This window comes from Lynx canadensis, chromosome E3 (genome assembly GCF_007474595.2).
Source record: "Lynx canadensis isolate LIC74 chromosome E3, mLynCan4.pri.v2, whole genome shotgun sequence".
NCBI lineage: Eukaryota > Metazoa > Chordata > Mammalia > Carnivora > Felidae > Lynx > Lynx canadensis.
Window position 1 is genome coordinate 8,705,159 of NC_044318.1, and position 27,367 is coordinate 8,732,525.

At 47.6% G+C, this 27,367-nt stretch overlaps 1 protein-coding gene across 1 annotated transcript in view; it reads right to left on the reverse strand.

The window, feature by feature from the left end:
- Positions 1-343: 343 nt before the first annotated feature.
- Positions 344-27,367, reverse strand: part of LOC116737825 (glutamate receptor ionotropic, NMDA 2A-like) — an 87,937-nt gene continuing 60,913 nt past the window's right edge. The window contains exon 2 of the mRNA XM_032591671.1: positions 344-451. Within this exon, the coding sequence (XP_032447562.1) occupies positions 344-451 (108 nt within the window). The remainder of the gene's footprint in view (positions 452-27,367) is intronic.

The window sequence follows — 27,367 nt, forward strand, 5'->3', positions numbered from 1 at the left end:
TTGTGCTTCTTACTCACAAGGCGGTCAGCAAATATTTGTTGAAGAACAACAAATAAGTGAATGAGGGACTTCCTGATTACCTTATCTCTTAAGCCACTGAAATGCACCATCAGGCCAGCCTGACCATCAAGGTTTCCCTCTGTAAGCAATGTGATCTGGCCTGGAATTTTTGCGTTCCTGCAACTGACAGGAAAGAAAGGTGGAAGGGAGATGGTTATTAGCCACTGTCTCTGCAAACACCAAGCCATCTGCACCCGTTACCTAAGCACCGACCTCTGTGGGCGCCGAACTTCAGAGCCCTGAAAGTTGGAAGGGATTCCGAGCTTGGATCCCTCGGGCTAGGCTATTCTTGGAAGCTGAGCGCCGCGCCTGCCACAGGGAGGTGAGTCATGTGCAGGGTAAAGGCTTGATGGATTCTCCGCAGCAGCAGCAGCCATCTATCAGGGCAGATCTATAGGCCACAGAGCACCAGAACACGAAGTGGAGGGTGGGGGTGGGGGGGCTCTGATCCGATGCTGCTAAAAACAATACCACCCCTGCCCGCATCCTTGCACTGTTTCCAGGCAACGCCAGGGACCCCCTCACCAGGCAAATGCCCACCCCAAGGAGGCCAAACGCGGGACTGTGACATACTGTTCCCCCATTATATATACACCACAGTCCTCCGAACAGCTGGTAAAGTGGGTGCCCAGCCACATCTCCACCCTCCGGGCCCGAGTAGCCATTTGTGAATCCCTGTCATGCGGCTTCTATCCTGTGAAGGTCCTCACTTCCCTGGGGGACTCGGAGTTCTTGGAAGGTCTTTTACGCAGAGTTCACCGTTGCTCATAAAACTGAGTTGTGACTGGAGGCGGAATAACTGGGGTCTTACTTCATTTTGTTTTTGCAGTGTCCCAACCGTGAAGAGAGGGACGTGTCATGAATGGCTTAAAAATCCAGTGACATAAATAGCCACTATGGGGCAGTTCCCTGACATTCCGTGAGCCTGGTCCTGGGTTCAGCGCCAGGCAACCCCACCCCCCTTGAGGCTTCACGCACTCCTTACAAGGGACAGCAGGCTGGGACCTGGGACGGACTGGGAGGTGGCACACCACGATGAGTCCCACTTTCCTGGTGTCCTTTGTTCTTCCCAAACTGCCTGGTGAGCGTCTCTGAAGTCAGCCTCCGGTGGCACTTCTGAAGTTGTGCTCCTTACATATGCTCCCGGAAAGTTGTTCCAAGTGGAAAGCAGCTTAATTAAAACCACATTCCATCAAACTGTCACTTTGTTATGAAAAAGCGTCGAGTGGCTGGAAATGGCAGGAACAAGCACGGAAGAGAAATGCTCCAGATTTGTTCTGATTAAAAGTGCGATCGAGGCATTAAGAAAGCAAGCCCGTGAACCCCAGGGGGCCCCTGGGCCGACACTCCACTCCGCCATTTCCGAATACAACCGAGGACACTTGTCAACACAAAGAGAACTTTTCCCTGCCTAGAGAGGGTCTCCGCCTTCATGAAGACAAAGCGTCCAGCCGGGACTGGTTAATTTCGAAGGGCAACATACCTGAGAGGTGCTCGCCCATATCTCTCCGCATACGTGCACCTGCTTCTTAAATACGACATGCCCCGAATGTGCAAGCTCCGGACCTGGGTCACACCACGGAAGTGACACGGACACGAGTAGGAACCTGAGACCCCTCTTACCCTACCCCCTCACCTTTCAGAGTGGGAAGCTGAGATGTATGGACAGAAACAGCACGCTCAGGGGCACCCACAGAAACAGACCTGGAGTCGGGAGGCGGAGGTCAACTTCACCTCTGGAACCCGTCAACTCCCAGACCCCTCGTCTTGCCACAGGGTTACGAGGTCACTGCTCTGTTGTCTCCAGCAGAGAAATCAGTTCTGACAAAGCCCACTAGAAACAGGTGGCCTTGACCTGCTCTGGAAACCAGGGATGCCTCTTCTGCATCTGCGGTTTCCATTTCCCCCGTATCTCAAAACTCCAGAACATCGTATGTCACACTCCACCTTCTCTGATGATGCAACCTACGAGAGGGCTTTACGAAACAGCTGTTGTCCAAGCCACGCGCTTAATCCAAAGTTCGGGAAGAATAGAATAGAGTCTGAGACTTAGGTTACCCGCTCTTGCAGGCAGAAACTCCAAGATGACCACCCATGACCCACCACCCTCACGGGGTCTCCTCCCCTTGAGTGTGCTCGGCACCTGGGAATATGACGGGGGATCACTCCCGTGACTATGTTACCTCATATGACAAAGGCGAAGGGAGCTACAGATGCCAGGAAGGGAGAGTAACCTAGGTGGGCCTGACCTCCCCAGGCCAGTGCTTTCAAAGAGGGCTTACGCTTTCCCTCTCCTCCCCCCAATCCTGCTTTTGAACCAAAGAAGCCTCTCTGAGCTCTAAAGCTGCAAGGAAATGAATCCTGCCACCTGCCAGCCACCTTGCAAGCCCGGCAAAGACCCCAAGCCCCAGGCCAGACCGTGTGGCCCCACCAACACACGGACTGCAGCCCTGAGCGGAGAACACAGCCAAGCCACGCCCAGGCTCCTGACACAAAATCTGTGAAATACGAAGTAGGTGTGAACCCACCAAGGCGGGGCAATTCGTTCCAGGGCAATAGGTGACCAATACACCAGCTGGGCACCAGCACTTTCTAAAGAGGCCAACGTGGGATGATGTCAGTGGTACCAAAATGAGGCAATGGCTGACAGCAAACATTCCCCTCCGCGGGCCTCCTTCAATAACAATAAAACAGAAAGGACTTCAAAACCTCACTGGCCCATTTCCTTTACCTGTGGTGCTCCTTTTGAAAATTAAAGGCTAACACAGGCGCCCCGGGCTGACTTGATCCACCAGGAATAGACAAGCTTCCCCTAAGAGTTAAGAGGACTTTGTTAGCCCTAGGAGGAACAAGTTGCTCTTTGAGAGACAGAGAGAGAGAAAATACGTTTTTCAAAGGAAACACTGGAGTCTCAAACCTAAAAAAACAACAACTTCAGCCAAGAAGAAACTCCCACCATTTGGCATTTGCAGGCGCTAGAGGCGATGATGCAAAAGAGGACGAGCTCTGAGTGTGCAAATCTCTGACAGGTGTGCAAGACCCCAACACTCCCTGTGTCGAGCCTTCTCGCCCCGGGACCCCAAAACAGGTGCCTGTGCATGTGGGAAGGGCAGGCTGGCTGCCGGGAGGTGGGGTGGAGTGCGTGAGACGGCATTTAATTAAGTGCTAACCTGCTGGTCACGGGGTTTAAGCGGTGACCTTTGTGCGGAGCCAGTTTGATCGTGGGACACTTCCGTTCCAGAAATTACTTGCATGGTTACTCAGTGCCATCAAGATGAAAATCCAAAGGATGGAGCAAGGCCTACAGGGCCTTGCGCCCCACCGTGCCCACCTCTCCACCCCCACCTTTCCTCACTTCCGGGTCTACCTTCTGTCCTGCAGGCTCCCCAAGCTCTCTCAGCAAGCTGCTTCTGCTTGCAGTGCCCTCCTTACAATGCCCTCCTTGGCTCCCCTTTTCCCACCTGGACAGCCGCTAGACACGCTTCAATCACTGTCTCCAGGAAGCCCTCTCTGACTCTTTCTCCAGCTATCCTAGGACAGCCCGCGTTCGGTTTCCCTATCTGTTTGATGGATAGCACATCAGCTGTAAAAATTAGGTAAGCAGACACACATCAAGCCCTTACAGGCTGGTGACATGTCTGCGGCATATAGTAAGCACTCAGTGAATATTTCTGTTATCTACTGAGCACTTAGTACAAAATATCGCATGGGCCGCTAACGTGCAAAGCAGGCATCGGCCCTTCCCTTCTCCCCAGGTCCTGATGCGTGGGGCCCAGCACAGTCCCCTGCACAGAGCAAGCCCTTCTCGTGTTGTCAGTAGGGCCCACCCCAAGCTGGTGCATCCTCTCCGGGAATCAGAGGCTGGGACAAAGACCTTCCGGAACTCTGGACCCAACACCAACATCATTAAATCCAGAAATAAGCCCTGGGTCCCGATCTCACTTAGAATCCCTGTTTACAGGAGGCGAGGAAAAAAAGGAGGTGACCAACACAGCTTCTGAGGAGAACATTTCAACGTCCCAGTGAACTCTCATGTGAGACTGGAGGCTGTGTGGGCCTCACAGGATTAAGTCCTCATCTCGGCCACCGTCACCCCCTCTGGGGGGCTTTCCGCAGCCTCTGCTCACTAGGAGTTAATCCCTCCCTCCTCTGACTTTCCTAGAGTCTGACGGGTATCTCTTGTGCACATTTCTTCCAAGACTTAATCGCTGGCTGATGCGTTATATATTTATTTATTCTCTGCCTCTGTCGTCTGAACTATAAGCTCCACGGGGGCAAGTGTCTGCATATGGCTCATTGGTCTGTGATGAGGACCCAGGTCAGCACTTGGCCTATAGTAGAGGCTCACTAAATAATCTGCTAAGCGAATGAATGACAGGAGGAAGAGAAGGAGGAGGAGTCGACACATCGATAGTGTTTCTTCGCATCAGGATCTGCTCTCAGTGCCTTTTGTAGATGAGCTCTATAAACAACAACTCTGTGAGCAGGGTACTGTTATCAGCTGAAGCATGGGGGGATTCAGTCACTTGTCCTGCCAAACAGCCAGGGAGTTAGAGTAAGGATTTTGAGTCAGGCAGTATGGCTCCAAAGTTTATGCTCTTAACCACAACACTGGCAGGCAGGCAGGCAGGCGGAGAAGGAAGGAAGGAAGGAAGGAAGGAAGGAAGGAAGGAAGGAAGGAAGGAAGGAAGAAAGAAGGAAGGAGGAAGGGAGGAAGAAAGAAGGAAGGAGGGAGGAAGGAAGGAAGGAAGGAAGGAAGGAAGGAAGGAAGGAAGGAAGGAGGAAGGGAGGAAGGAAGGAAAAAAGGAAGAAGGAAGGAGGAAGGGAGGGAGGGAAGAAAGAAGGAAGGAGGGAGGAAGGAGGAAGGAAGGAAGGAAGGAAGGAGGAAGGGAGGGAAGAAAGAAAGAAGGAAGGAGGGAGGGAGGAGGAAGGAAGGAGGAAGGAAGGAAGGAAGGAAGGAAGGAAGGAAGGAAGGAAGGAAGAAGGAAGGAGGGAGGGAGGAAGGAGGAAGGAAGGAGGAAGGAAGGGAAGGAAGGAAGAAGGAAGAAGAAGAAAGAAGGAAGGAGGGAGGGAGGGAGGAAGAAGGAAGGAGGAAGGAGAAGGAAGGAGGGAGGGAGGAAGGAAGAAGGAAGGAAGGAAGAAGGAAGAAAGAAGGAAGGAGGGAGGGAGGAAGGAGGAAGGAAGGAGGAAGGAGGAAGGAAGGGGAGGGAGAGGAAGGAGGAAGGAAGAAGGAAGGAAGGAAGGAAGGGAGGGAGAAAGGAGGAAGGAGGAAGGAAGAAGGAAGGAAGGAAGGAAGGAGGGAGGAGGAAGGAAGGAAGGAAAGAAGGAAGGAGGAAGGGAGGAAGAAAGAAGGAAGGAGGGAGGAAGGAAGAAGGAAGGAGGGAGGGAGGGAGGGAGGGAGGAAGGAAGGAGGAGGAAGGAGGAAGAAGGAAGGAGGAAGGGAGGGAAGAAAGAAAGAAGGAGGGAGGGAGGAAGGAAGAAGGAAGGAAGAAGGAAGGAAGGAGGAAGGGAGGGAAGAAAGAAGGAAGGAGGGAGGGAGGAAGGAGGAAGGAAGAAGGGGAAGGAGGAAGGGAGGAAGAAGGAAGAAAGAAGGAGGGAGGGAGGAAGGAAGAAGGAAGGAAGGAAAGAAGGAAGAAAGAAGTAAGGAGGGAGGGAGGAAGAAGGAAGGAGGGAAGGAGGAAGGAGGGAGGGAGGGAGGAGGAAGGAAGGAGGGAAGGAAGGAAGAAGGAAGAAAGAAGGAAGGAGGGAGGGAAGAAGGAAGGAAGGAAGGAAGAAGGAAGAAAGAAGGAAGGAGGAAGGAGGAAGGAGGAAGGAAGGAAGGAGGAAGGAGGAAGGAGGAAGGAAGGAAGGAGGAAGGAAGGAAGGAGGAAGGAGGAAGGAGGAAGGAGGGAGGGGGGAGGGAGGAAGGAGGGAGGGAGGAGTTAAAAGCTAATGTCTATCACATCCTGCAAATATAATGCCCAGGTGTTGAGGGATGTGCTTATCTGCTCCCAGGTATCTTCTGAAATGCTGTAACCTCTACACAAAGCAAAACTCTATTTTGCACAGAGTAGGCACTCAGGAAGAGTTTCTTGAATTGGATCACACCCGGGCTAGTGCTGCAGCTATCCCAAGGACCTTTGCAGGCACCTCCCCAGCTTCCCTTGCCATGGAGATCCACAACCTATGCCACGAGCTGCAGTGTTGCTGGTCCTTATCTGGAGCTTTTGACAATAAGCAAACCAAAGCCCCATGCCTCGCAGTGACACTGCCACCATGAGAGTGTTTGATACTTGTGGACGAGTCTGGAGGAGCAATGATACTAGAGGAAATCACCACTCCCTGAGCCTTCTGAATCCTCATTCTCCTGGGGAGGGAGGGTGCATCCCGCCTGCCCAGGAGGGTAGGCGAAGCTGCAAAGAGAGAAGATGTCTGTGGCAAGAACCAGCAGCTTCCTGGCCAGACTCAACTGCAAGTGAGCAAATCCCACTATCTCAGCCGGCTCAGAAGCAGCTGCAAAATCACGGTGGGTCCTCAGGAGAAGCTACAACATACAAGGGGGAGGAGCAGCTCCAAGGAGGAGGGAAGCAGGGGGGAAAAAAAAACCTGGCTACATATCTACCTGGGACAATCTGTTTTCCCAAAAGCACAGAGGACTGTGTACCAGGACCAGGCGGGCAAAGCGTGGGCATATGCCACTCCCGGGTTAATCCAGGGACCACAGGGAAGAGCAAGCGGCATTGCAAGGCTGCCGAGATCTAAAAATACCCAGCACATCCCCTCCACGGCGCGAACGGTAAGCTCTTAGCGGACAGGCACACTGCCAAACAACGCCTAGCTGGACACTCCAGAAGGAGTCTCGAGGCTGGGGACCAGGAAAACGTGGAAAGCAGCTAGGGAAGTGCACTGTCAGAGACTGATGAAGCTTTAAGAGACTGGTTTGTTTGGATTGACCTGAGCTGGAGAGAGGGAGCGAGGGAGAGAGGGAGGAGGAGAGGGGAGAGAGAAGGCTGCTGTCGCTCTGGCAGCGGCAGTCAATGTAATGCAGAGGTTAAAGCCACAGGCTCTGGGGTCACACTGGGTCTACTCAAATCCAGGATCCACCACTTAATAATTACACAACACGAGAGAAAGATGTACTCCGTCTGAGCCTCTGTTTCCTCATCTGTAAAAAGGGAACGATAGTGATAATCGACACCAGCTACCTCATTGATTTTTGTGAAGAGTTCAGTAGGTGACGTTATTGTTCAAATATCCATGGCCCTCTCTGCAGGATCCCTCTGTGCGAGCAGCTAGAGTGCCTCCCGATGTCAGCCCTGGAGCTGGGAGAAGTGATGTGTGCCACTTCCAAGAAGAACCCTTAAGATCCATCTCACGGTCTAATGCCTCTCATTTTCCTATGCGAGGAGACTAGGGCTGACCCAGACAGGGCTCCTTGTTCAGCCTGAGTCCTGGCTCTAAGATTTGAATGAAACAGAGCCACAACTAACCCAACATAACCTGTGGGCAACAAATAAATCTTGTTCTGTAAGCCGCTGACATTTGGGAGCTGTTTGTTACTGCAGCATAAATAAACTTAAACTGACACAATGATTAAATGAGATAATGTACCTGATACACTTACCACATATCCGGGATTTTCTACGCACTCAAAAAAGGCCACTTATTTTGACCATTATCCATATTGCCACCACTGGTTCTTTACCCTTTGGAGACGTCACCTATCGCCAAAGTCTCTTGTTGAGAAACTAATGACAGTTCTGGACACTCTCCCTTAAGACACAACGACGCAGACAACTATAGATGGTTCACACGTCCCGGGCTCAGGAACCCTGGGAGAGGGACTCAGGTTGAGAAATTCATGTGGCAATCCTGAAACAGAATGCCTAAGCTTCGGCATGGAAATTGCCATCCTAGCGCGTCAAGTATCACTGAGTCCCGATGGGTAAAAATGCCACAGGGCAACTTTCTATCCTAGACCAACAGGCTATGACGCACAAGAAGCATGAATCAAGAGGTGTGTAAGGGGACTGGCCATGGCTAGGTCTTCACTCTGCACTTGGGCTGTCTGTGAGGATGGCAAAGAGAAAATTCCACCCCTCCCTGGGACCCGGGGTAATTCCTGCTCTGCTGTAAGATAAGGGAACATGCAGTTCTTCGGTGTTAGATGCCACCAGCCAATTTCTGTGTCTGATTTCAGAGGAACTGCTCTTTCCTGGGGGAGTTTCTACTCAAGGGATATGCTATCTTTGGCTCCCACCTACTCAGCTTGGTGTGGGAATGGCTTCCCACCACTGCCTTCCAACCCTCACCTTTACTCCAGTCTGAAGCCACAGCATTAGAGTCCTAACAGATGCCCCAGACTTCTCCATAACCTGTAATCTCATCCTCCCACCAAAAAAGGCAACTCAACACTCTGTAGAGGCCACCATTCCCAACTACTAACAAAGGAATCACTTCATCCATTCCTTGTTTTTTATTTCTCCATCCACTTTTCATTTACTGTTTTAACTTATTTATTTTAGGGGTGCCTGGGTAGCTCAGTCGGTTGAGCATCCAAATTCAGCGCAGGTCACGATCCTGCAGTTCATGGGTTGGAGCTCCACATCAGGCTCTCTGCTGACCCTGCTTTGGGTTCTGTGTCTCCCTCTCTCTCTGCCCCTCTCCCACTCGTGCTCTGTCTCTCTCTGTCAAAAATGAACATTAAAAAAATTTTTTAAGTTTATTTATTTTTGAGAAAGAGAGAGAGAGGGAGGGAGGGAGGAGCAGGGAGATAGGGAGAGAGACAGAATCCCAAGCAGGCTCCGGCTGTCAGCACAGAGCCTGATGCAAGGCTTGAACTCATGAACCATGAGATCATGACGTGAGCCAGAATTAAGAGTTGGATGTTTAAATGACTGAGCCATCCATTTTTTAAATAAATATTTATTGGGGCGCCTGGGTGGCGCAGTCGGTTAAGCGTCCGACTTCAGCCAGGTCACGATCTTGCGGTCCGTGAGTTCGAGCCCCGCGTCGGGCTCTGGGCTGATGGCTCAGAGCCTGGAGCCTGTTTCCGATTCTGTGCCTCCCTCTCTCTCTGCCCCTCCCCCGTTCAGCTCTGTCTCTCTCTGTCCCAAAAATAAATAAACGTTGAAAAAAAAATTTTTTTTTTAAAATAAATATTTATTGAGAAGTTTCTAAATGCCATCAACTATTGTCTGTGTGACTTTGAGTGACATAACCTCCCTCTCTCTTTCTCTCTCCATGCTTCAGTTTTCTCAACTACAAAATGGGATGTGGACTATCCCAGTGAGGTACAGTAGTGATTAAATATATTAATATATGTACAGGACTTGTCTGATTTCCATTTTGTGAGGCACTGTACCAGGCGCGAGGGACAAAAATGGTGAGTGAAAGCAAATACTACCCCTATGAAGCTGATGATCCCTTGGGAGTGACATAAATTAATCAAGCAACTGTACTAATTAGTATTTAAAAAGTGTAGCTCTCATTAAGCGTTACCAAGAAGTACATGGTACTACGAGGGTATACGACACAGTAAATGATCTAGGAGATTCTTCTCTAAGGAGGTGATGATGCTCCATTTTATCCTACCCATCCCCAGCCCCCAACAGACACCGGGGGAGCAATCTCCAATAGCTGCAAGCAAATAAGATTAAATAAACGGCAGAGGAAGCCTTCAAATAAAAATGAAGGGAGCTGGAAGAAGTGAGGGCAAGAGGCAGAGACCATTACCCCCCCAGTGAGGTGGAGAAGGCCCTACAGCACCACAAACTCGCCTTTTCTCTAGAGCAGGAACGTGGAGTTCAAGTCGGACAATAAAGTTCTACGTGAAACTTAGGACTTTTTTGCCACTCTTTCTGTGAAAATGCCATATTTAGTAGGTATTTCAAATTATCGCTTTGGGTAATATGGAGATTCTCACATTCTGACTGTACTATGTCTTGGGGTGATCTCTTTGGGTTGATCTTGCTTGGGGTCCTTCGACCTTCATATACCTGGACATCCATATCTCTCCCAAGATTTGGGAAGTTTTCAGCTATGATTTCTTCCATCAAGTTTTCTGCCTCTTTCTCTCTCGTCTTCTCCTTCTGGGACTCCCATGATGCAACTATTCCACTCGATGATAGCTCATAATTCGCACACAGGCCTGTCTTCACTCTTTTCCATAAAAGTTATTCTTTTGAAATATACTTAAACTAGACTGACCGAGAAAATAGGAAAAGACTTCAAATTACTAAAATCTGGAATGAAAGGAGACATCGCCACCAGCCATACAGAAGTCAAATGGATTAAAAGGGAATATGATGAACAACGTTATGGCCACAAAGTTAACAACTTAGACACATTCCTTAGAAGACACAAATTATAAAAACCAGCTCAAGAAGAAATATAATATTTTAATAGACCTATAGCAAGTAAAGAAATTGAATTAGTAACTAAGAATTTCTCAGAAAAGCCTAAGCCTCGATGGCTTCACTGCTAAATTCTATCAGTTATTTAGAGAATACATAATACCAATCTTTCACAAACTCATTCAGAAAATAGAAGAGGACACACTTCCCAACTTACTTATGAGGGCTGTGTTACCTGATATCAAAGCCAAATGTGGACAATAAAGGAAAACCACAGCCCAATAACTCTCATGAACACAGATGCAAAAATCTTTAACGAGATACTAGCAAACTGAATTCAGTATATATTAAAAAGGATTATATACCATGACCAAGCTGGATTTATCCTAAGAATGCAAAGTTTGTTAAATATCTGAAATTCAATTAATGTAACACATCATATGAATAGAATTTTTTAAAAGCCTCGTCACCATCTTCATAGATTCAGAAAAAGAATTTAACAAAATCCTACAACCATTTATAGTAAAAACCCTCAAAAAAAAAAAAAAAAAAAGGAAGAGGGGCGCCTGGGTGGCTCAGTCGGTTGAACATCCAGCTCTTGATTTCAGCTCAGGTCATAATCCCAGGGCTGTGGGACTGAGCCCCCACATCTGACTCCACGCAGAAGGTGAAGCCTGCTTAAGATTCTCATTTTCTCTCCTTCTGCCCCTCTCCCCCACTCACACTCCCTGTCTCTCTCTAAAATAAAAAGTTTTGAAAAATAAACTTTAAAAAACTAGGAACGATACATTCTCAAACTGATAAGGGGTTTCTACAAAAAAATCCACAGACAAAACCACACTCAAATAAATAATATTTAATTGACTAAATAAATATTATTTATTTAATAATTAGTTAATATTAGTTAATAATAATTAACTAGTAATTAAATAAATAATGTTTGATTAACTAAAGCTTCAGGATAAGAAAGGAAGTAAAACCTTGTCTTTATTCACAGGTGACATAATACCATATATAGAAAATCGTAAAGAATCCACCAAATACAAGTTGAACCAGTGAACAAATACTAGAAATAAAATTCAGAAAACACGCTCATTCATAGTAGCATCCAAATGAATAAAATACTTAGGGACAAAGTTAACAAAAGAAGCACAAGATTTGTACCCAGATGATGGCAAAGCATTCTCTAAGAGAATCAGAGAAAGTCTCAATAGAAGGAAAGACAATTCACGGTCATGAATTGGGAGACTATTAGATCCAATACAATGTCCATCAACATTCCACCAGCAGACTTGTCAAAATTGACAAACGGATTCTAAAATTCAAAGGTGAATGTAAAAGACAGAAGAGTCAAACTACTTATGAGGTAGGAGAACAATGCTGGAAGACTTCACATCCCCCAATTTCAGACTTAATATCAAGCTACAATAGTTCAACCAAGTGTGGTGTTAAATTAAGGATAGACATCGGCGCGCCTGGTGGCTCAGTCGGTTAAGTGTCTGACTTCGGCTCAGGTCACGATCTCATGGTTCATGGGGTTTGAGCCCCACGTTGGGCCCTGCTGATGGCTCAGAGCCTGGAGCCTGCTTCGGATTGTGTCTCCCTCTCTCTGCCCTCCCTCCTTTGCTCATGCTCTGTCTCTGTCTCTCAAAAATAAACATTAAAAAATAAATAAATCAATGAAAATAAAATAAAGGACAGACATGTAGATCTGTACATAAATAAAAGTTCAGAAATAAACTCTTAAATTTATGTCAAATGATTCTTGACAAAGATGCCAAGACAATTCAGTAGGGAGAGAACAGTCTTTTCAGCAAACGATGCTGGGAAAATTCAGTATCCATATGTAACAGAGTGAACCTAATGCCGTATCTCAAACCACACATAAATAGTAAGTCAAAATGGATCATAGACATCAATGTAGGAGCTAAAACTATAGAGCCTTTAGGAAAAAAAAAACTAGAGAAAATCTTCATAACTTTGGGTTGGGCAATGACTTCTTAGACACAGTACCATTATTTTATAAGCCATAAAAGAAAAAAAATGGATAAAGTTCCATTCAACTTCACTAAAATTAAAAACCTTGGCACTCCAAAAGACATCATTAAGAAATGAAGACATACCAGAGGACTAGGGGAAAATATTTTCAAATCATATATATATGTGATAAAGCACTTGTATCAAGGATATATAAAGAACCCGTACAACCCAATAATAACGAAAACAAACAACTCAATTGAAAAATGGTTAAAGGAGTTAATGGGTACTTCACCAAGGAGGACCTACAAGTGGCTAACAAGCACGTGACAAGGTCCTCTGGTGATTCTCCATTAGGGCAATGAGAATTAAAACCACCCTGAGATCCCAATTCATATTCAGCAGAAAGGCTATAATAAAAAGACCAGTATTGGCGAGGAAATGAATGCAGATGTGAAATGGGGAAAGGCCACTTGGGAAAACAGTGGCAGTTTCCACTCTAGATATCCACCCAACAGAAATTAAAACTGTCCACACAAATACTAGTGTGTGAACGCTTGTACGACTGTTACTGACAACACAGAAAGAGGGAAGCAGGAAGCAACACAAATGCTCAGGGGCCGATGAAAGGATACACAAAGTGTTGTATATCCATACAATGGAAGAATATTCGGCAACAGACGTGGATTAACCTCAAAAACGTTATCCTAAGCCAAAGAAGCCAGACTGGAGAGACTACATCCTGTGTGACTCCATTTATGTGAAATGTCCAGGAAAGGCAAATCTAGAGAGACAGAAAGCAGATCGGTGGTGGCCTGGGGGTGGGAAGCAATAATTGACTATGAACAGGCTTGGGGGAATTTTGGACGGGTGATAAAAAATGCTCTAAAACTCCCTCGTAGAGATGGTTGCAAAAATGTGTAGATTTACTAAAAATTCATGGAATTTACGAAGAGTGTATTTCATGATTTGTAAATTGTACAGCACTGGATGTGTGAAAAGAGAGAAGGTAATTAACCGCCCCCTGCCCAACCCCCTCCCCCAATAATCTAGTCTTCTCTGTGGTTTACCATAAACCCCAATCTGCTCGTTTCAACAAGCGGTAGGAGACTTTAGTCAGAGGAGGAGTCTGTAAAGTTGGAGAAGTTCTAACCTCTTTCTCTCTGAATAATCCTCCCCGAACAATAGTTAGGAAGAGGTTTTTTGTTTTGTTTTTTTTTATATAATTTTCTCCTTTCTTTAATGTTTACTCATTTTGAGAGAAAGAGAGAGAGAGAGCGCACAAGCAGGGGAGGGGCAGAGAGAGAAAGAATCTCAAGCAGGCTCTGCACGGCCAGTGCAGGGCCTGATTCGGGACTTGAACCCATTAACCGTGAGATCATGACCTGAGCAGATATCAAGAGTCAAGCTTGGTAAATTCTCTCTTCTCGGAAATATCAGAACAGGAGGAATCCTCCTTTATCAGATAAAATAACTTCGCAGTTCCAAGAAGAGAATCCGAGATTTTTTTTCTCTCTCAATGATTTGTCGTTTAATGATAAGTAATTCTTAATAACTGCTTACTATGTGTCAGGCCAGTGCTCTAAGCACTCTCTCTATATTATCTAATTCATGCTCATAACAACCCTGAGGTCAGTTGTATTTTATTCCCCTTTTACAGATGAGGAAATTGGGAGCATAAGATTAAGTGACTTGCCCAAGATCACACAGCAAGGTGGTAAAATGTATAGGCATCAGGCAGAAAGTAACTCTGAACACACTTTCTGTAAGCCCAGGACCTCTTGTACTCAGAGGCAGGAAATTTCAAGATGTGAGGAAACTGTAAGTAGTTTTTTCTTAGTGTTCATTTATTTTTGAGAGAAAGAGAGGCAGAGAGAGTGTGTGTGAGCAGGCCAGAGAAAGAGGGGAACAGAGGACCTGAATCAGGCTCTGTGCTGTCAGCAGGGAGCCTGACATGGGGCTTGAACTCACGAACCATGAGATCATGACCTGAGCCGAAATCAGATGCTTACCTGACTGAGCCACCCGGGCACCCTATTTATAAGTAATTTTTAACACTACCTCCTACCCTTCTGAGACCAGGAAAGAAAAAAAAAAGCAAGTGGAACTGAGAGTTACAGTTTCCTTCCCTTGCTGGCGGGGTCACTATGTTACAATGGCAGACTTAAGATGCTTTAGGTAGGATATGTTCCCAGCCTACAGGTCCTGGAAGAAAGGATATCCTTTTTTCCTTGCCTGGTCAGAACTCAACTATCCGAGGCACATCATGGGGGGCGGGTGTCCTGTTTTTCATCTCGTCTTCCCCCTCACTGGACCCCTGAGTTCATCCCTGACTTGCAGGAAGGGGTGGGCATCGATAGCTTCTAAAAGTACACAGCTAAAATTCAGTGTCACTCCCCCGTTTGCCACACAGCACTGGCACCTTAACTCAAGTGGCTGTGTTATAATCATGTGGCATCAGCTAGCTTTATATTTAAGACCTACAGTCTCTGGTTATTTTAGGGGACACCCCAGCAACCAAAAAAGCAAAATGGGGGAGGCTTTTGTGGAAGATTATATTCTCAGCCCAATTCTTCACTCCTTGCGATAGATGCATGGATCCCATGTCATGTGATTCTGTGGTCCTTCCACTAAAGGAGAAGGCAGGGTGTGTTCCCTACCCCTTTACTTTGGGTTTTGTCACGTGACTTGGTGTGGCCACTGGAGGGAGGCAGGAGTGACCATTTGTTGGATCCAAGCCTGGGCCTTAGGAGACCTTGCACGCTTCTGCTTCTTCTCTTAAGTCCCAATTACGATCAAGAGGAATTTCCCCAGAGAGCCAGCCCCTGCCTTCTTGGTCTCAGCCACAGAACAAACACACCTGGGCAGCCCTAAGCCCAGCACCCACAGAGGAGCTGAGCCCAGCCGAGATCAGCCAATTCCTGCCAACCCACAGGTATACAAGCGATAACAGCCAATTCCTATCTTCAGACACTGAATTTCAGGGTGGTTTCTTACGCGGCAAGAGTTAACCAGTATACTTTGTTACAGTGTGGCTTTTGCTTGGGGGGGATGCCCAGGGAGGGGACGGTCCTAGGGACCACTGACCAAGACATCCCCATAGAGCTCACGTAGCTTGGTTTCTCTCCTTTGAAAAATGGAGAATGCGGGGGCACCCGGGTGGCTCAGTCAGTTGAGCGTCCAACTTCGGCTCAGGTCACTACCTCATGAATTGGGACTTTGAGCCCCGTGTCGGGCTCTGTGCTGACAGCTCAGAGCTTGGGGCCTGTTTCGGATTCTGTGTCTCTCCCTCTCTCTGCCCCTCCCCTGCTCACACTCTGTCAATCTCTCTCTCTCTCTCTCAAAAATAAATAAACACTAAAAAAAACTTTTAAAAAATGAAGAAGGTGGCCCAAAGAAGAGAACTGATGTGTCATCCACGATCTATGGTGGAAGCCCACCTCACCTCTATTTGCCTAGAAGGTGACTGCCTTCGTGCTGTGTCCTTACATGGTCTTTCGTCTGCACACATCTATGTCCTAATTCTGCTTCTTAAAAGGACACCACTCATAGATTAGGGCCAGCCTCATAACTTCATTTTAACTGAATTACTCTGTAATTCTTTTTAATGTTTATTTATTTTGAGAGAGGGAAGCAGGGGAAGGGCAGAGAGAGAGGGACAGAGAATCCCAAGCAGGCTCTGCACCGTGAGCACAGAGCCTGACCCAGGGCTTGAACCCACAAACTGCGAGATTACAACCTGAGCCGAAATCAAGAGTCAGATGCTTAACCGACTGAGCCACCCAGGCGCCCCTGAATGGCCTCTTTAAAGACGCTGTCTCCAAATACAGTCACATTCTGAAGTCCAAGGGATTAGGATTTCAACATACAAATTGGGGGGTTGGGGGTGGGTACAAATCAGGCTGTAACAAGAAGTGACTCTCCACTCAGCACTGTGACAAGCGTTATGAGGGAAACATATCATAATCAGAGACCCAGTCATGCTCTCTGTTAGTACCTCCCCCACAGCATTTGGCACATTAACCTATGACAGAGCAAATGAGTCACACGCCTGAAAGAGTGAGACACTTACACAGAAAACAGGGGGCAGCAGGGTTTGATTTTCAACAAGCAGGGACCCGGGAGCCAGGAGATAAGGGTCCTGGGCTCAGTTCTGCCACCTGCCTGCTATGGGACTTTAAGCGAGTGCCTCCTGGTCTCAGCTTCCTCCCCAACACACTCACTGTGGGTGTATAGGAGGGAGCTGCTTTAGAACTAGAGTTCTCAATTCGGGCTGCGTTTTATTCCCACCTGGGGAACGTATTTTTTAAAAAGGAACCTAGACACTTGGAGAAATCGCTGATTGCTGACTCCAGGGTTAATGCAAGGAAAGTACAAGACGAGCCTGAAACTCTTGTTGTTCCAGAAAGTAAGTATGCAGAAAGCCACAGGGAATGGTGTGAACTGAACTGTGCCCCCCAAACTCATCTCTTGAAGCCCTAACCTCCAACGTGACTGTATTGAGAGACACGGCTCTTCGGAGGTAGAATTAAGGTTAAATGATGTCATAAGGGTAGGTCCTAATCTGACAGGAGGGGTGGCTTTGTTAGGATAGGACGATGTTTTTCCCCTCTTTCCCTCTTTCTCCCTCCTGCCACCCCTTTACTGCTGTCCACGCACAAGTTCATGTACCAAGGAAAGGCCATGTGAACACACAGCACACCAGACTCTAACCACACGAGAACCCTAATCTTAGACTTCCAGCGTCTGTAACTATAAAAGATAAATTTCTGTTGTTGAAGCCACCCAGTCTCAGGTGCTCTCTTATGGCGGGCCTAGCTGACTAAGCTAGTAATAGAGCCAGGGTCGCCTGGGTGGCTCAGTCGGTTAAGTGTTCGACTCTTGGTTTCAGCTTAGACCATGATCTTGCAGTTTGTGAGTTCGAGACCTGTGTCGGGCTCTGTGCTGACAGCTCGGAGCCTGGAACCTGCTTCAGATTCTGTGAGTCCTCCTTCTCTGCCCCTCCTCCGTCACACTCTATCTCTAAGTGCGTGCGTGCGTGCGTGCGCACACACACACACACACACACACACACACACACCAGGCTGAAGAGGGGCTGATTGGCCAAATCTGGGAAAATTTAAGCATAAAAATAAATAATGATAGTAGCAGACTACTGCCCATGGAAAAAATTAAGAATCCTAGGTCCATACTGATACAAATAAATGAAGAAACTCTTCCTTTTTGCAGACTACCCACCAATGAAGAGAAGGAACGATGTATTTAGAAAACATCAGTGGATGTTAAAACTCGTGAGCAAAAAAACACGGTGGGGAACCGGTGTGCACCCAGTATCACCTCACCTCCCTGCACACCACGTGCAAATTACAAAGAGGAAAACGGTAACTTCGCGGTGAAGACTGCAAACACTGCCTGAACCAAGTAACCCAAACGATTTCCACCAACATTGGGGCCGGCGGACGTCACGTGCCCCCAACACGAGGCCAGCGCATCACTTCAGCGATCTGCCTGCCGAAATGCGTGAGGGAAACAGGGCAAAATGTAAACGGGGCGAATCTGCTCAAGGGTACATAGGAGTTCTTTCTACTCTTCTTCCAACTTTTCTGTACACCTGAATTACATCAAAATACACAGTGTAAGAAAATACATAGGTCCAGGTCCCATCCCAGACTCACAGAATCAGAGTCACTGCGTGTGGGGCCAAGGCGCCCACGTACATGCTTTCATTTGCCTTGTTTAACTTCCCCAGGTGCTTGTAAAGTGCCTCCTGGGTTGAGAACTCCTACAGGTCACGGAGGACACTTCCATTCCGACCTTCTCTAGAGCAGGGCACACCCAGGTGAACAGTCTCCTTCAGCGTGGCTTGCACTACAGCCCCCAGCCAGCAGCAGGGGGCCCTGCTAGAAATGCAAATCCTTGGGCCCCAGTGACAACTGATGAATCAGGCCCCGAAGAGGTGGACCAGCAAGTTTGGGTTTTTTCAATAAAAAATTTAAAAAAAAATTTTTTTTTTTTTTTTTTTTGCTGTTTATTTTCGAGGTGGGGGGGAGGGGCAGAGACAGGAGAAAGAACATCCACACTGTCAGCACAAAGCCCGATGCGGGGCTTGAACCCACGAACCATGAGATCGTGACCCGAGCTGAAGTTGGATGCTTAACGGGCTGAGCCCCCCAGGCGCCCCAGCAAATTTGTTTTAACAAGTCTCCAGAGGGTTCTTTTGCTCGGCAAAGCCTGAGAACCACAGTCTACACGCTTTCTCAATTATCTTTAAGGTGACGGACTATAATCCTCTTTACCTTTTTAATTTGTTTTAACCTTTCACTGTGGCTAAAAAGAAGAAAACGACTACATAAGATAAAATTTACTATCTTAACATTTTTAAATGTATAGTTCCATAGTGTTAAATGTATTTACAGTGTTGTGCAACAGGGCTCTGGAATTCATTCATCTCGTGAAACTGAAACCCTGTGCCCATCACACAGCTCCCCATTTTCCTCTCCCCACGGCCCCCCACTGTCCTACTTTCTGTTTCTAGGAATGAGACAACTTGAGACACCTCATCTAAGTGGAATCATCTGGTGTTGGCCTCTTTGCGATTGGGTTATTTCACTTAGCATAACGTCCTCATGGTTGATCCATATTGCGGCATGCAACATAGTTTCTTTCCTTTTTTAAGGCTGAATCATATTCCATTGTCTGCATATACCACACTGTATTTATCCAGCACTGGGGTTGCTTCTATCCCTTGGCTACTGTGAATAGTGATGCCACGATCATGGGCGTCCAGGCTCAACCGTAACATTTGCACAAATCACCTATGCAGAGTGTTAGAGTGCAGACAGTGACTCAAGAGATCTTGGTGGGGAATCCCCAGATTGTGCATTTCTAACAAGCTCTCAGACGATGCTGATACTGCTGGTCTACAGACAGCAAAGGTCTAGACCCAGTGGGAAGAGATAAAGTCGCTCAGAAAAGTTTTAAACCAGAGTAGACCCCAAGCCCCAGATCACCTTTCCCAACTCTCTCCCAGAGGACAAAGTCCAGGGACAACAGTGTGATCGTGGATTTAGCCTCTGCTATTCCAACCCACGCCAGATACCCTCCGGTCCACGCTAGAGACCCCCATCTCTTTTATTTCCCCTGTTGGTCTGCCCCCCATACACCACCCTGCTACAACGACCCCTGACTCTTGGAAACAAACTCGCCATCATGCTCATGGCAGACCCCCTGAGCCTGCCTTGGAAACAAACAAACAGTCTATAGAATGAACTGATTTGGGGCTGTCTGCTGGAAAAGGCTAGAACCCTTCTCCAAGTGTGAGGCTGTAACACCAGGGCTAATTGGGATGGTTTTTAGGTAGTACAAGGATACAGAATTAAATAACATCAAATCACACGGTGAGAAAGGTGCTCCCTTTCAAGTCTGTTTCAACCCTTCTGAAAACGTGGAGGAAAAAGTCCCGGGCACCCTCCAATACTTGCTGATCCCCCTTCCGAACAGAAACCAGGCCTCGGGCTCACAGCCCTAGGCAGGCAGCAGTCTCCAGCTAGAAATGAAAAGCATGTTTGGTCTTTGTTGTATTTATTTTTGTGCTTACTTTGTATTTGTGGGAAGTGAAACTGATTTACCATGCATGGCTCTGATGCCAAGTTGCTTTTTTTAAAAATACATGTACTTAAATTTAAAAGCAAGTGATTTAAAGCACACATTACACAAATAACTGGAGATGTCTGAAGTTGGAAATGTGAGAGGAGGAGGACCCGGGGGCCTCTTCCCTGCGAATGTTCAAACCACATGCGTGATCCTGTGTCTCCAAGATGGCATCCTCCCATGATGCCATGCATCAGAGGCATGGCTTCAGAGAAGGAACAGAGCCCCCAGCCAGGAGTACCCATTCCACTAGAGGGGCCAGCGGAACCTATTTTTGTCCCTCCTTCTGGTCCCTGAAACTTGGGGGCTGGAAAAGGACCCTGACCAAGTCGGCCACTGTGAGAGGACCCCAGATTCGTTAGAGCCATAGGTGAGCAGCGGTGGAGACAGGATACGTGTGGTCAGATCCTTAAACTGCAGACTGGCTTTCCACACTTCTCTCTTAAACTCCCCCCTCTACAGGAATTTGGATGAAAGCAAAGACGTTTCTAAAATTCTCCCTACCTTGTGCATCTGACCAAAGATTTCCTCCTTGACCTTAAAGCCTTATAAAGGGCATCATTATGGGTAATTGCAAAACCATTATGAAAATCAACTACCTATTTTGAGATGATGCCACACACATTCAGGATAAAAGATACGTACTCTAAAGCTTTTGGTGTTTTCATTCCAATGGGAACTTCTTTTAATGCTCGGAGCAGCATTACAATTCTAAAAGAGAGAAACATTCTCAGTAATTAAATGCAAATCACCAGAGCTCCAAATTCAAGGCCCTGTCTCCGGAGTGCTTCGCCTGGATTCAGCACCAGGGGAAACAAATAACTCAGAAAAGGAAAGAGGATGTTGTCCTCCCTCTCTCCCTCCCACGCCCCTCCCTAGCTCACCGGTGCCCCCCAACTCAAGGAAAACAGGGAAGCAGGTGCCTGCTGCTAGCCGGAGCTGTTTTCTTCCAAGAGTCGGATGGGTCATTCTCTGCTTCCCAGTCCTGCTATCTCTAAGGTGCTGATTTGCTGACCTGTTTACTAAGGCCAAGAGACACAACGAAGTAACTGGCTTCAAAGGCCGGATTCCGGGACTACTTGCTGCAGAATGCCATCAGGACCCTCTCTCGGTACCACATGAAGGGACTCTGGCTTTCCCATGGCGGTGAAGTCAGAACGTTCTCAGTTCCAGCACCAGTACCAAAACATCTACCCTCTCCACGGAGCTCGTGAGCACCTGCTATGGACAGAACAGCGTGCTGGGTGTGCCTGATACGACGGTAAAGACAAATGGATAATTCTATATCCCTCTGGAGCTTAGAGCACAGGGAGACAGGAGCTGGTCAAATAATTCACCAACGTGTATGGAACACTAGAAATTGTAGAGAGTGCTATTAAGGCACACGAAAGGAATTTGCTCCTCAAGGAGGGATTGCAGAAGGAAGGCCAGGTGCAAAGGGCCTGTGTCAGAAAGGAGCAGGGGACCGTGGGGGGAACTGCAAGGCCAATATGACCTGTGCAGACAGCAAGCGAGCAGGGGAGAGATGCGGCCGGGGGAAGAGCTGAGCCCCACCACGCAGTGCCTGGAAGCCCACGGAGACCAAGTTTGCTCCAATCACCACGGCAAGGGAGCCATCAAAGGGGTGTAAGCAGAGGAGCGAATGACAGGTTTGCCTTTGGAAAGATCCCCTGGCTTCAGTGGACAGGGGGACGCGAGAGGGGAGCCAGCATGCACATGGGACAGCAGGCTAAGGACGAGCAGTGGTTCCAGCAAGAGGCACTGGGGGGCGGCTGTGGGGAAGAAGGGGTGATGGTGGAGACGGAGACAAGTATTTGTACGGGGGGTGCGAGGTCAGTGCAGTCACTTCTCTCCACCCTCCATTTCCCCATCTGTAAAGTGGGAATAACCACACCCACATCTCCTAATGACAGGAGATGCCCTGTGGCAGCTGGCCCATCGACAGGACTCATTAAGTGACAGCGACTGTTACAGGGACATTCCTCTCTGCACCTCTTGTAAGAACCTTGTCCATTATGCTTTCGGTGACTGTCTGTCCACACGTCTCATGTCATCTGTGAGGCTTTCTGTTCTTCGAAGGCAAGGTCCCTGTGGGATTCACCGTATAGACAGCAAAGCAGACTACCCACCAGGATGACCTGCATCCAGGAAGTGAGTAGCTATCTGTGGAGGGAATGGACTTGAATGGCCCAGATGGTGGCCCTCAGCCAGCCTCCCTCATCTTTTGAGTTTATCCATCACAGACATGCTGGCCTCCAGGTGTGGCTTCCAGGGAGGTTCCCCTCAGATCTGCCTTCCAGAATGCCTTGCTCGGCTGGAGGAGCACAGTTCACTCAGCCTCCAATGAGAGCGCCTTCCAGATGGTTTCTGCTTTGGCCACGCTCCACCCGGGGCCAGTGCCTGAGCACAGTGGGGGGCAGGGGGGCTGGGCCACTTCTCCCCAGTGCAGGACCCCCCCGTGGGTGATCTCGGCTCCAGAGTTTTCTGTTGGGTCGGCTGAGGCTCCGTCAGATCTGCATCTGGGTCTCCCCCTTGCCCAGTCCTGCTTGCTCCCTCCCTCATTTTATTTTCCACAGGCATGTAATGTCCCTCTGCCTCCTCCCAACACACCTCTTGCTCTCCTGACTCTGACTCAGCCTCTGCCTCCTGGAGGAGCCAACGGGCACGCACCTTGGGGAGAAGAGAAACTAACCACTACCCACATGAAGAGACACAGAAGAGACCCAGGTGAGATAAGTAACTGAGTGCTGTCTGCTCACTCAAAGGATTAAAAGCTCCAAGAGCTGTAAAAGAGAACGGTCTCATTAACTAAGTTGGCTCAAATTGCCAGGAAGCCTTCTGAGTAATAGCAGACGTTGAGGTTCCCTGCTTTTGGCCAGGATCCCAGGGGTCATTTAGGGCTGGGATTAGGCAGTTCTCCCTTTCTGGCCAATACCTCTCAATCCGTTAGTCTGGATACTAATTATAAACCTGGGACCAAAGCCTAATCTTTCAGCACGGAAAATCCAAAGATGTCCGTCTAATTCACCTCTCCCTGCCTTGAAGATGAGTCTCAGGCGAAAAGAAATCAGACGGAGAGAGGGAAAAAATATATATGCATATTGTACCCCCATCCCTAACAGAACTTCCAAATCTCCTGCTGGAATGTAGCGCCACTCTAAGAGGGGACTGTTGTTGGTATAATTTGGGGGATAGTTTGGCAGGTTTAGGGGGATCCATGCCAAGTTTAGTCTAGACTCAATTTCTAGGACATCAAGCCACCTTCGAGAAGGCAAAGGTAACAGGCAAAACTGGAAACAGGGTGGTAATCTTAAAGATAATATTAGCAACTAGTATTTTTGGAGCAACTGGTATATTTCTAGTGCAGAGTGAGGTATTCACATAATTAACTCATCCGCTGATGCCAGGAACTTCCTGTCCTTGGTAATCCTATCGCTCATTTTCTTTCAATGAGGACCCAGAGGCTCAGAGAGGTGAAGTCACTTGCTTGAGGTCACAGAGCTAGGAAGTAGCAGAGTTAGGATTCAAACTTAGGTCTCTCTGGAATCAAAGACTACATTTACCATCCTGCCTCCATGGTCCTAGAGCTCTTTCCTTTTGGGACGTCACTCATTCTCCGAAATAGTCACCCACACGCAGACATACAGGGGTGCTTTGGTTGCAGCATCATTTGACAAACATTTATTGTCTGCTCTGAGCCACACGCTATTCTACACAGTGGAAAGAAAGAAATGGGCGATCCTCGACCTCAAGAAGCTCACAGACCAGTGGAAGAGATGCTATGTAATAATTTCTCTTACACTCTCAAATGGGAGACCCATTCTCACTCCGAAGTGCTACAGTTTTTTAAGGATGGAGAAACGGAGGATGCAGGGATGTAGACTTGTCCAAAGATGAACATCTAGTCTTAACAAGGCTACGGCTCAAGCCAGGTGAGCCAAAATATCATAGCCTCTGGGTTACCACTGCCGAAAGAAACAGCACATGTGGGGATGGGGAGGGCTCTCCTTGCACAAGTCGGAATGCAACCTGTAGACGTTTTGCGGAGCAGAAAATATAGGAGTCTCTGAAGGGCGGTGATCAATCATTTCAGCCATCCTAAGTGAGACCAGAATAGATCCAAAGAGAATCACAACAGTACATAATACTAACAGTCAAGGGCATTAACTAACCTCCAGAATCCTCCTCCTTGAAATTCTATGGCCACGGTTCTAGAATTTGGGAGGGTGGGGGGTAGAAGGAAATAGTAGTTTAGGCAGCTGAAGCAATACCTATTTATACAATGGGACTGTTGCCAGAAGTCCTAAGACTTACAGAACCTGAGGCAAGGTTACACGTATGCAAGTGAAACCCAACACAAGAATACCCACCAGAGCCTGTGACATACGCTCATTATGCCCAATCAGCCTGATGATCTTCCAGTGACAAAGAACTCTAAACTTAATGACCCCACCCACTGCTCTTCTCTATAGGTTTTGGAGCCAGATCCTAACTCGTCTGGGTTCCACTTCTTTAGATTCTAGAGCACGGCAGAATACATCTCTAGCCCTTCAAATAATCTATACACAAGCTACCGAATCTTCTCCCCCTTCTTTCTCCACTCCCAGAAACACACACATTTATCCTTCCTTTGATGTTCCCAGGAAACCATTTCAGGCACTGCTCACCACCCCCCCCCCCCCAGACATTTTCCTTTTAACAAGCTCAGTTTATCACCAACCTTAAAATACAGAACCCAGAAATGAGCACAGCCAAAGAAAACTTATTTGTGAAGGGGCTTTGAAATCTGTAATATATTAGGCAGAAGCAAAGGAATTTTTTATTCCCCCTGTAGGACCAAGCAAGAATAAAAACAACAATTCTCAATACTAACCAGTTTGAAGAAACTATTAAATTCATTCATTCATTTGTTTGTTCACTCATTTCACAGATCTCTGCTGGTTCTAATCCTGTGGCCTAAGAGAAGGACTGGCCTTAAGATGGTGAAGAAACTCAATCTTTGTTCTGTACTGGTTATCATCAAGGCTCAGCCCACGACCTTCTTCTCATCCCTTCTAGCATGACTGTATCTACCTCCGGTGAAGCTTCCAGAACACTCGTGTGCCACCCAGCTCTAGACTGCTTCCCCAACATCTCCATCAGGATCCCCTGCAGCCTCTTCCAATGCAGCACGTGCAAGAAAAAAAAACCATTTTCTTCTCTTCGAACTAACAACCCCCGCTCCGGTACATGGCCCCACCACCCCACCACGTGCCCAAGCTGAAACTCTGGGGCTCTTGCCTCCTTCGTTTCCCTCACACCCAAGCCCAATCACTAGACCTCCTATGTATCATTCCTACCCATCAATCCACTCTTCTCTTTTCTCTCTTCGTCCTACTCCCTGTAATCTCTCAGCTGGACAAGCTCAGTAACGTCCTAGCCTCTCTTCCCACTTGCGTGGTTGTCCCTATAATTCATTCCCTACCCAGCAACCAGAGAGCTCTTTTAAAGAATGAAAATGTAAAAAAAAAAAAAAAAATTAACTAAAAATTTTTTTTTAAAGAACCAAAATGTGATTGTGTATCTTTCCTGCCTAAATAAAAAGCTGCATGGATCTCTGCAAAGGAGCCCGCTTACCTACCCTCCATGGCCTGGAATCATTCCATTCCCTCTACTCCTATCCCTTCATCATCAGCATCATCACAATGACCTTCTTGCAGCTCTTTAACGGGGTGATAGGCCTCCCGACCAGAGGGCCTTTGCACATGCTGCAATGCTCGGCTCCTCTGCCACTCTCTCCTCTAAACCTTGTCTTTACCTAGCTAACCCCTCAGAACTCTTCAGAAGTGGTTCAAACATCACATCCTTAGAGAAGCCTTCCCTGAGCAGTACCTTCTACTACCCTGAAACCATACCCCCAAACAGCAGCCTGAAATTCCCACGCACTGCAATATGGTAGTTACAATTAAATAATCTGTTGCATCATTCATTATGTGGTGTTTCTCTCCAATGAGACTGGAAATTCAATAAAGCCTGATACGTCATGGGTAGCACCTTGCACTGTACAAGACAGGTGGTGAGTAACAGGACGAACAGGGGTAACAAAGTCAAAAAATACAGCTACAGCAGATGGAGGAAAAAAGCGTGAATCAATCCCATCAAAAGTACACCAGCTGGGTAAGAAAGTTGAGTTCAAACCCGCCTATGTATATAGACACGACCATGGTTCAGACACAGCCATGAACAATTTATATTCCCACCTCAGGACCCAAAGCAATCTTACCAGACATGATGTTCACTTTTCATCGCGCCTAAAGAAACCCTCTCTCCCCCATCCTCTCCCAACTCCGAGAAAGCAGGAGGGCGGGAGATGCGTACGAAAGGACAAGCGGGGAGAGGACCCAGAACATCATGTTTGTTTGCATTGCTGTTGGAGGATTTGTATTCCGCTTTGTCCTTTTGCCAAGAACCTGGCATGACGGCAATGCTCGTACCTTCATCATTCTGTTCCTACCGTGGGTGAGAGTCAGTGTGTTCTTGCCGGCTTGTTGAGGGACGTACCCCCGCCACTCAAACAGTGGTAAGCACTCCACAACCATGTGCTACATGAACGACTTCAGATGCGAGAGCTGCGTGCGCAGGAGAACACAGCATTTTCAACCCTGGTGTCCCCGGGTGCCTCGCAGAGGGCCCCGAATGTCACAGGAATCCCATCCACGCCAGCGGGATAAATGGTTTCCTAAAATAACTAAATAATAAACACACAAGCCACATTCCTTCTCCTGTGTCACTTCATTCTCATCTGATGAAACGCATTCTTTTATTTGGGGAGCTTCCGTGCACACGATTTTGGTTGTAGGGACAAATGCTGTCCCCTGTGTGTATACGTGTGTATATATATTTCTCCAATTACTAGAATCGGTCACCCGCACGACAATGCCAAGTCTCTACACGGAGGCCCGATTCCCTGGAGGAAAAGTGCAAAGAATATGTATAAATAAATAAAAACCCAACCTTAAAAATCAATAAAAGGATCCCTCAGCCCCCTGGCAAGTCAACACTGCAGACTCAACTGTGTGTACAGGTGCAGGGAGCTCAGAGTCTATGAGGAAGCCTGATGGGCAAGCCAAAATGAGATAAAATGGGAAAGCAGCACAGTGGGATAAACAGCATAAGAGAGACACGCGCTAAGTGTTACGGGAGCGCAGAGCAGGTCTAAGAGCCTGAGGTAAACTTTTAATTAATTGCCAAAAAAGTCTTTGGTCTTCTCCACCAAGATTAATGCAGCGCTGCCCTGGGTCTGGGGCCTTCAGTCATGGTCCCAAAGGAGATAGGGTTCATCCTAAATCTTTTCTGTAGGTGAAGCC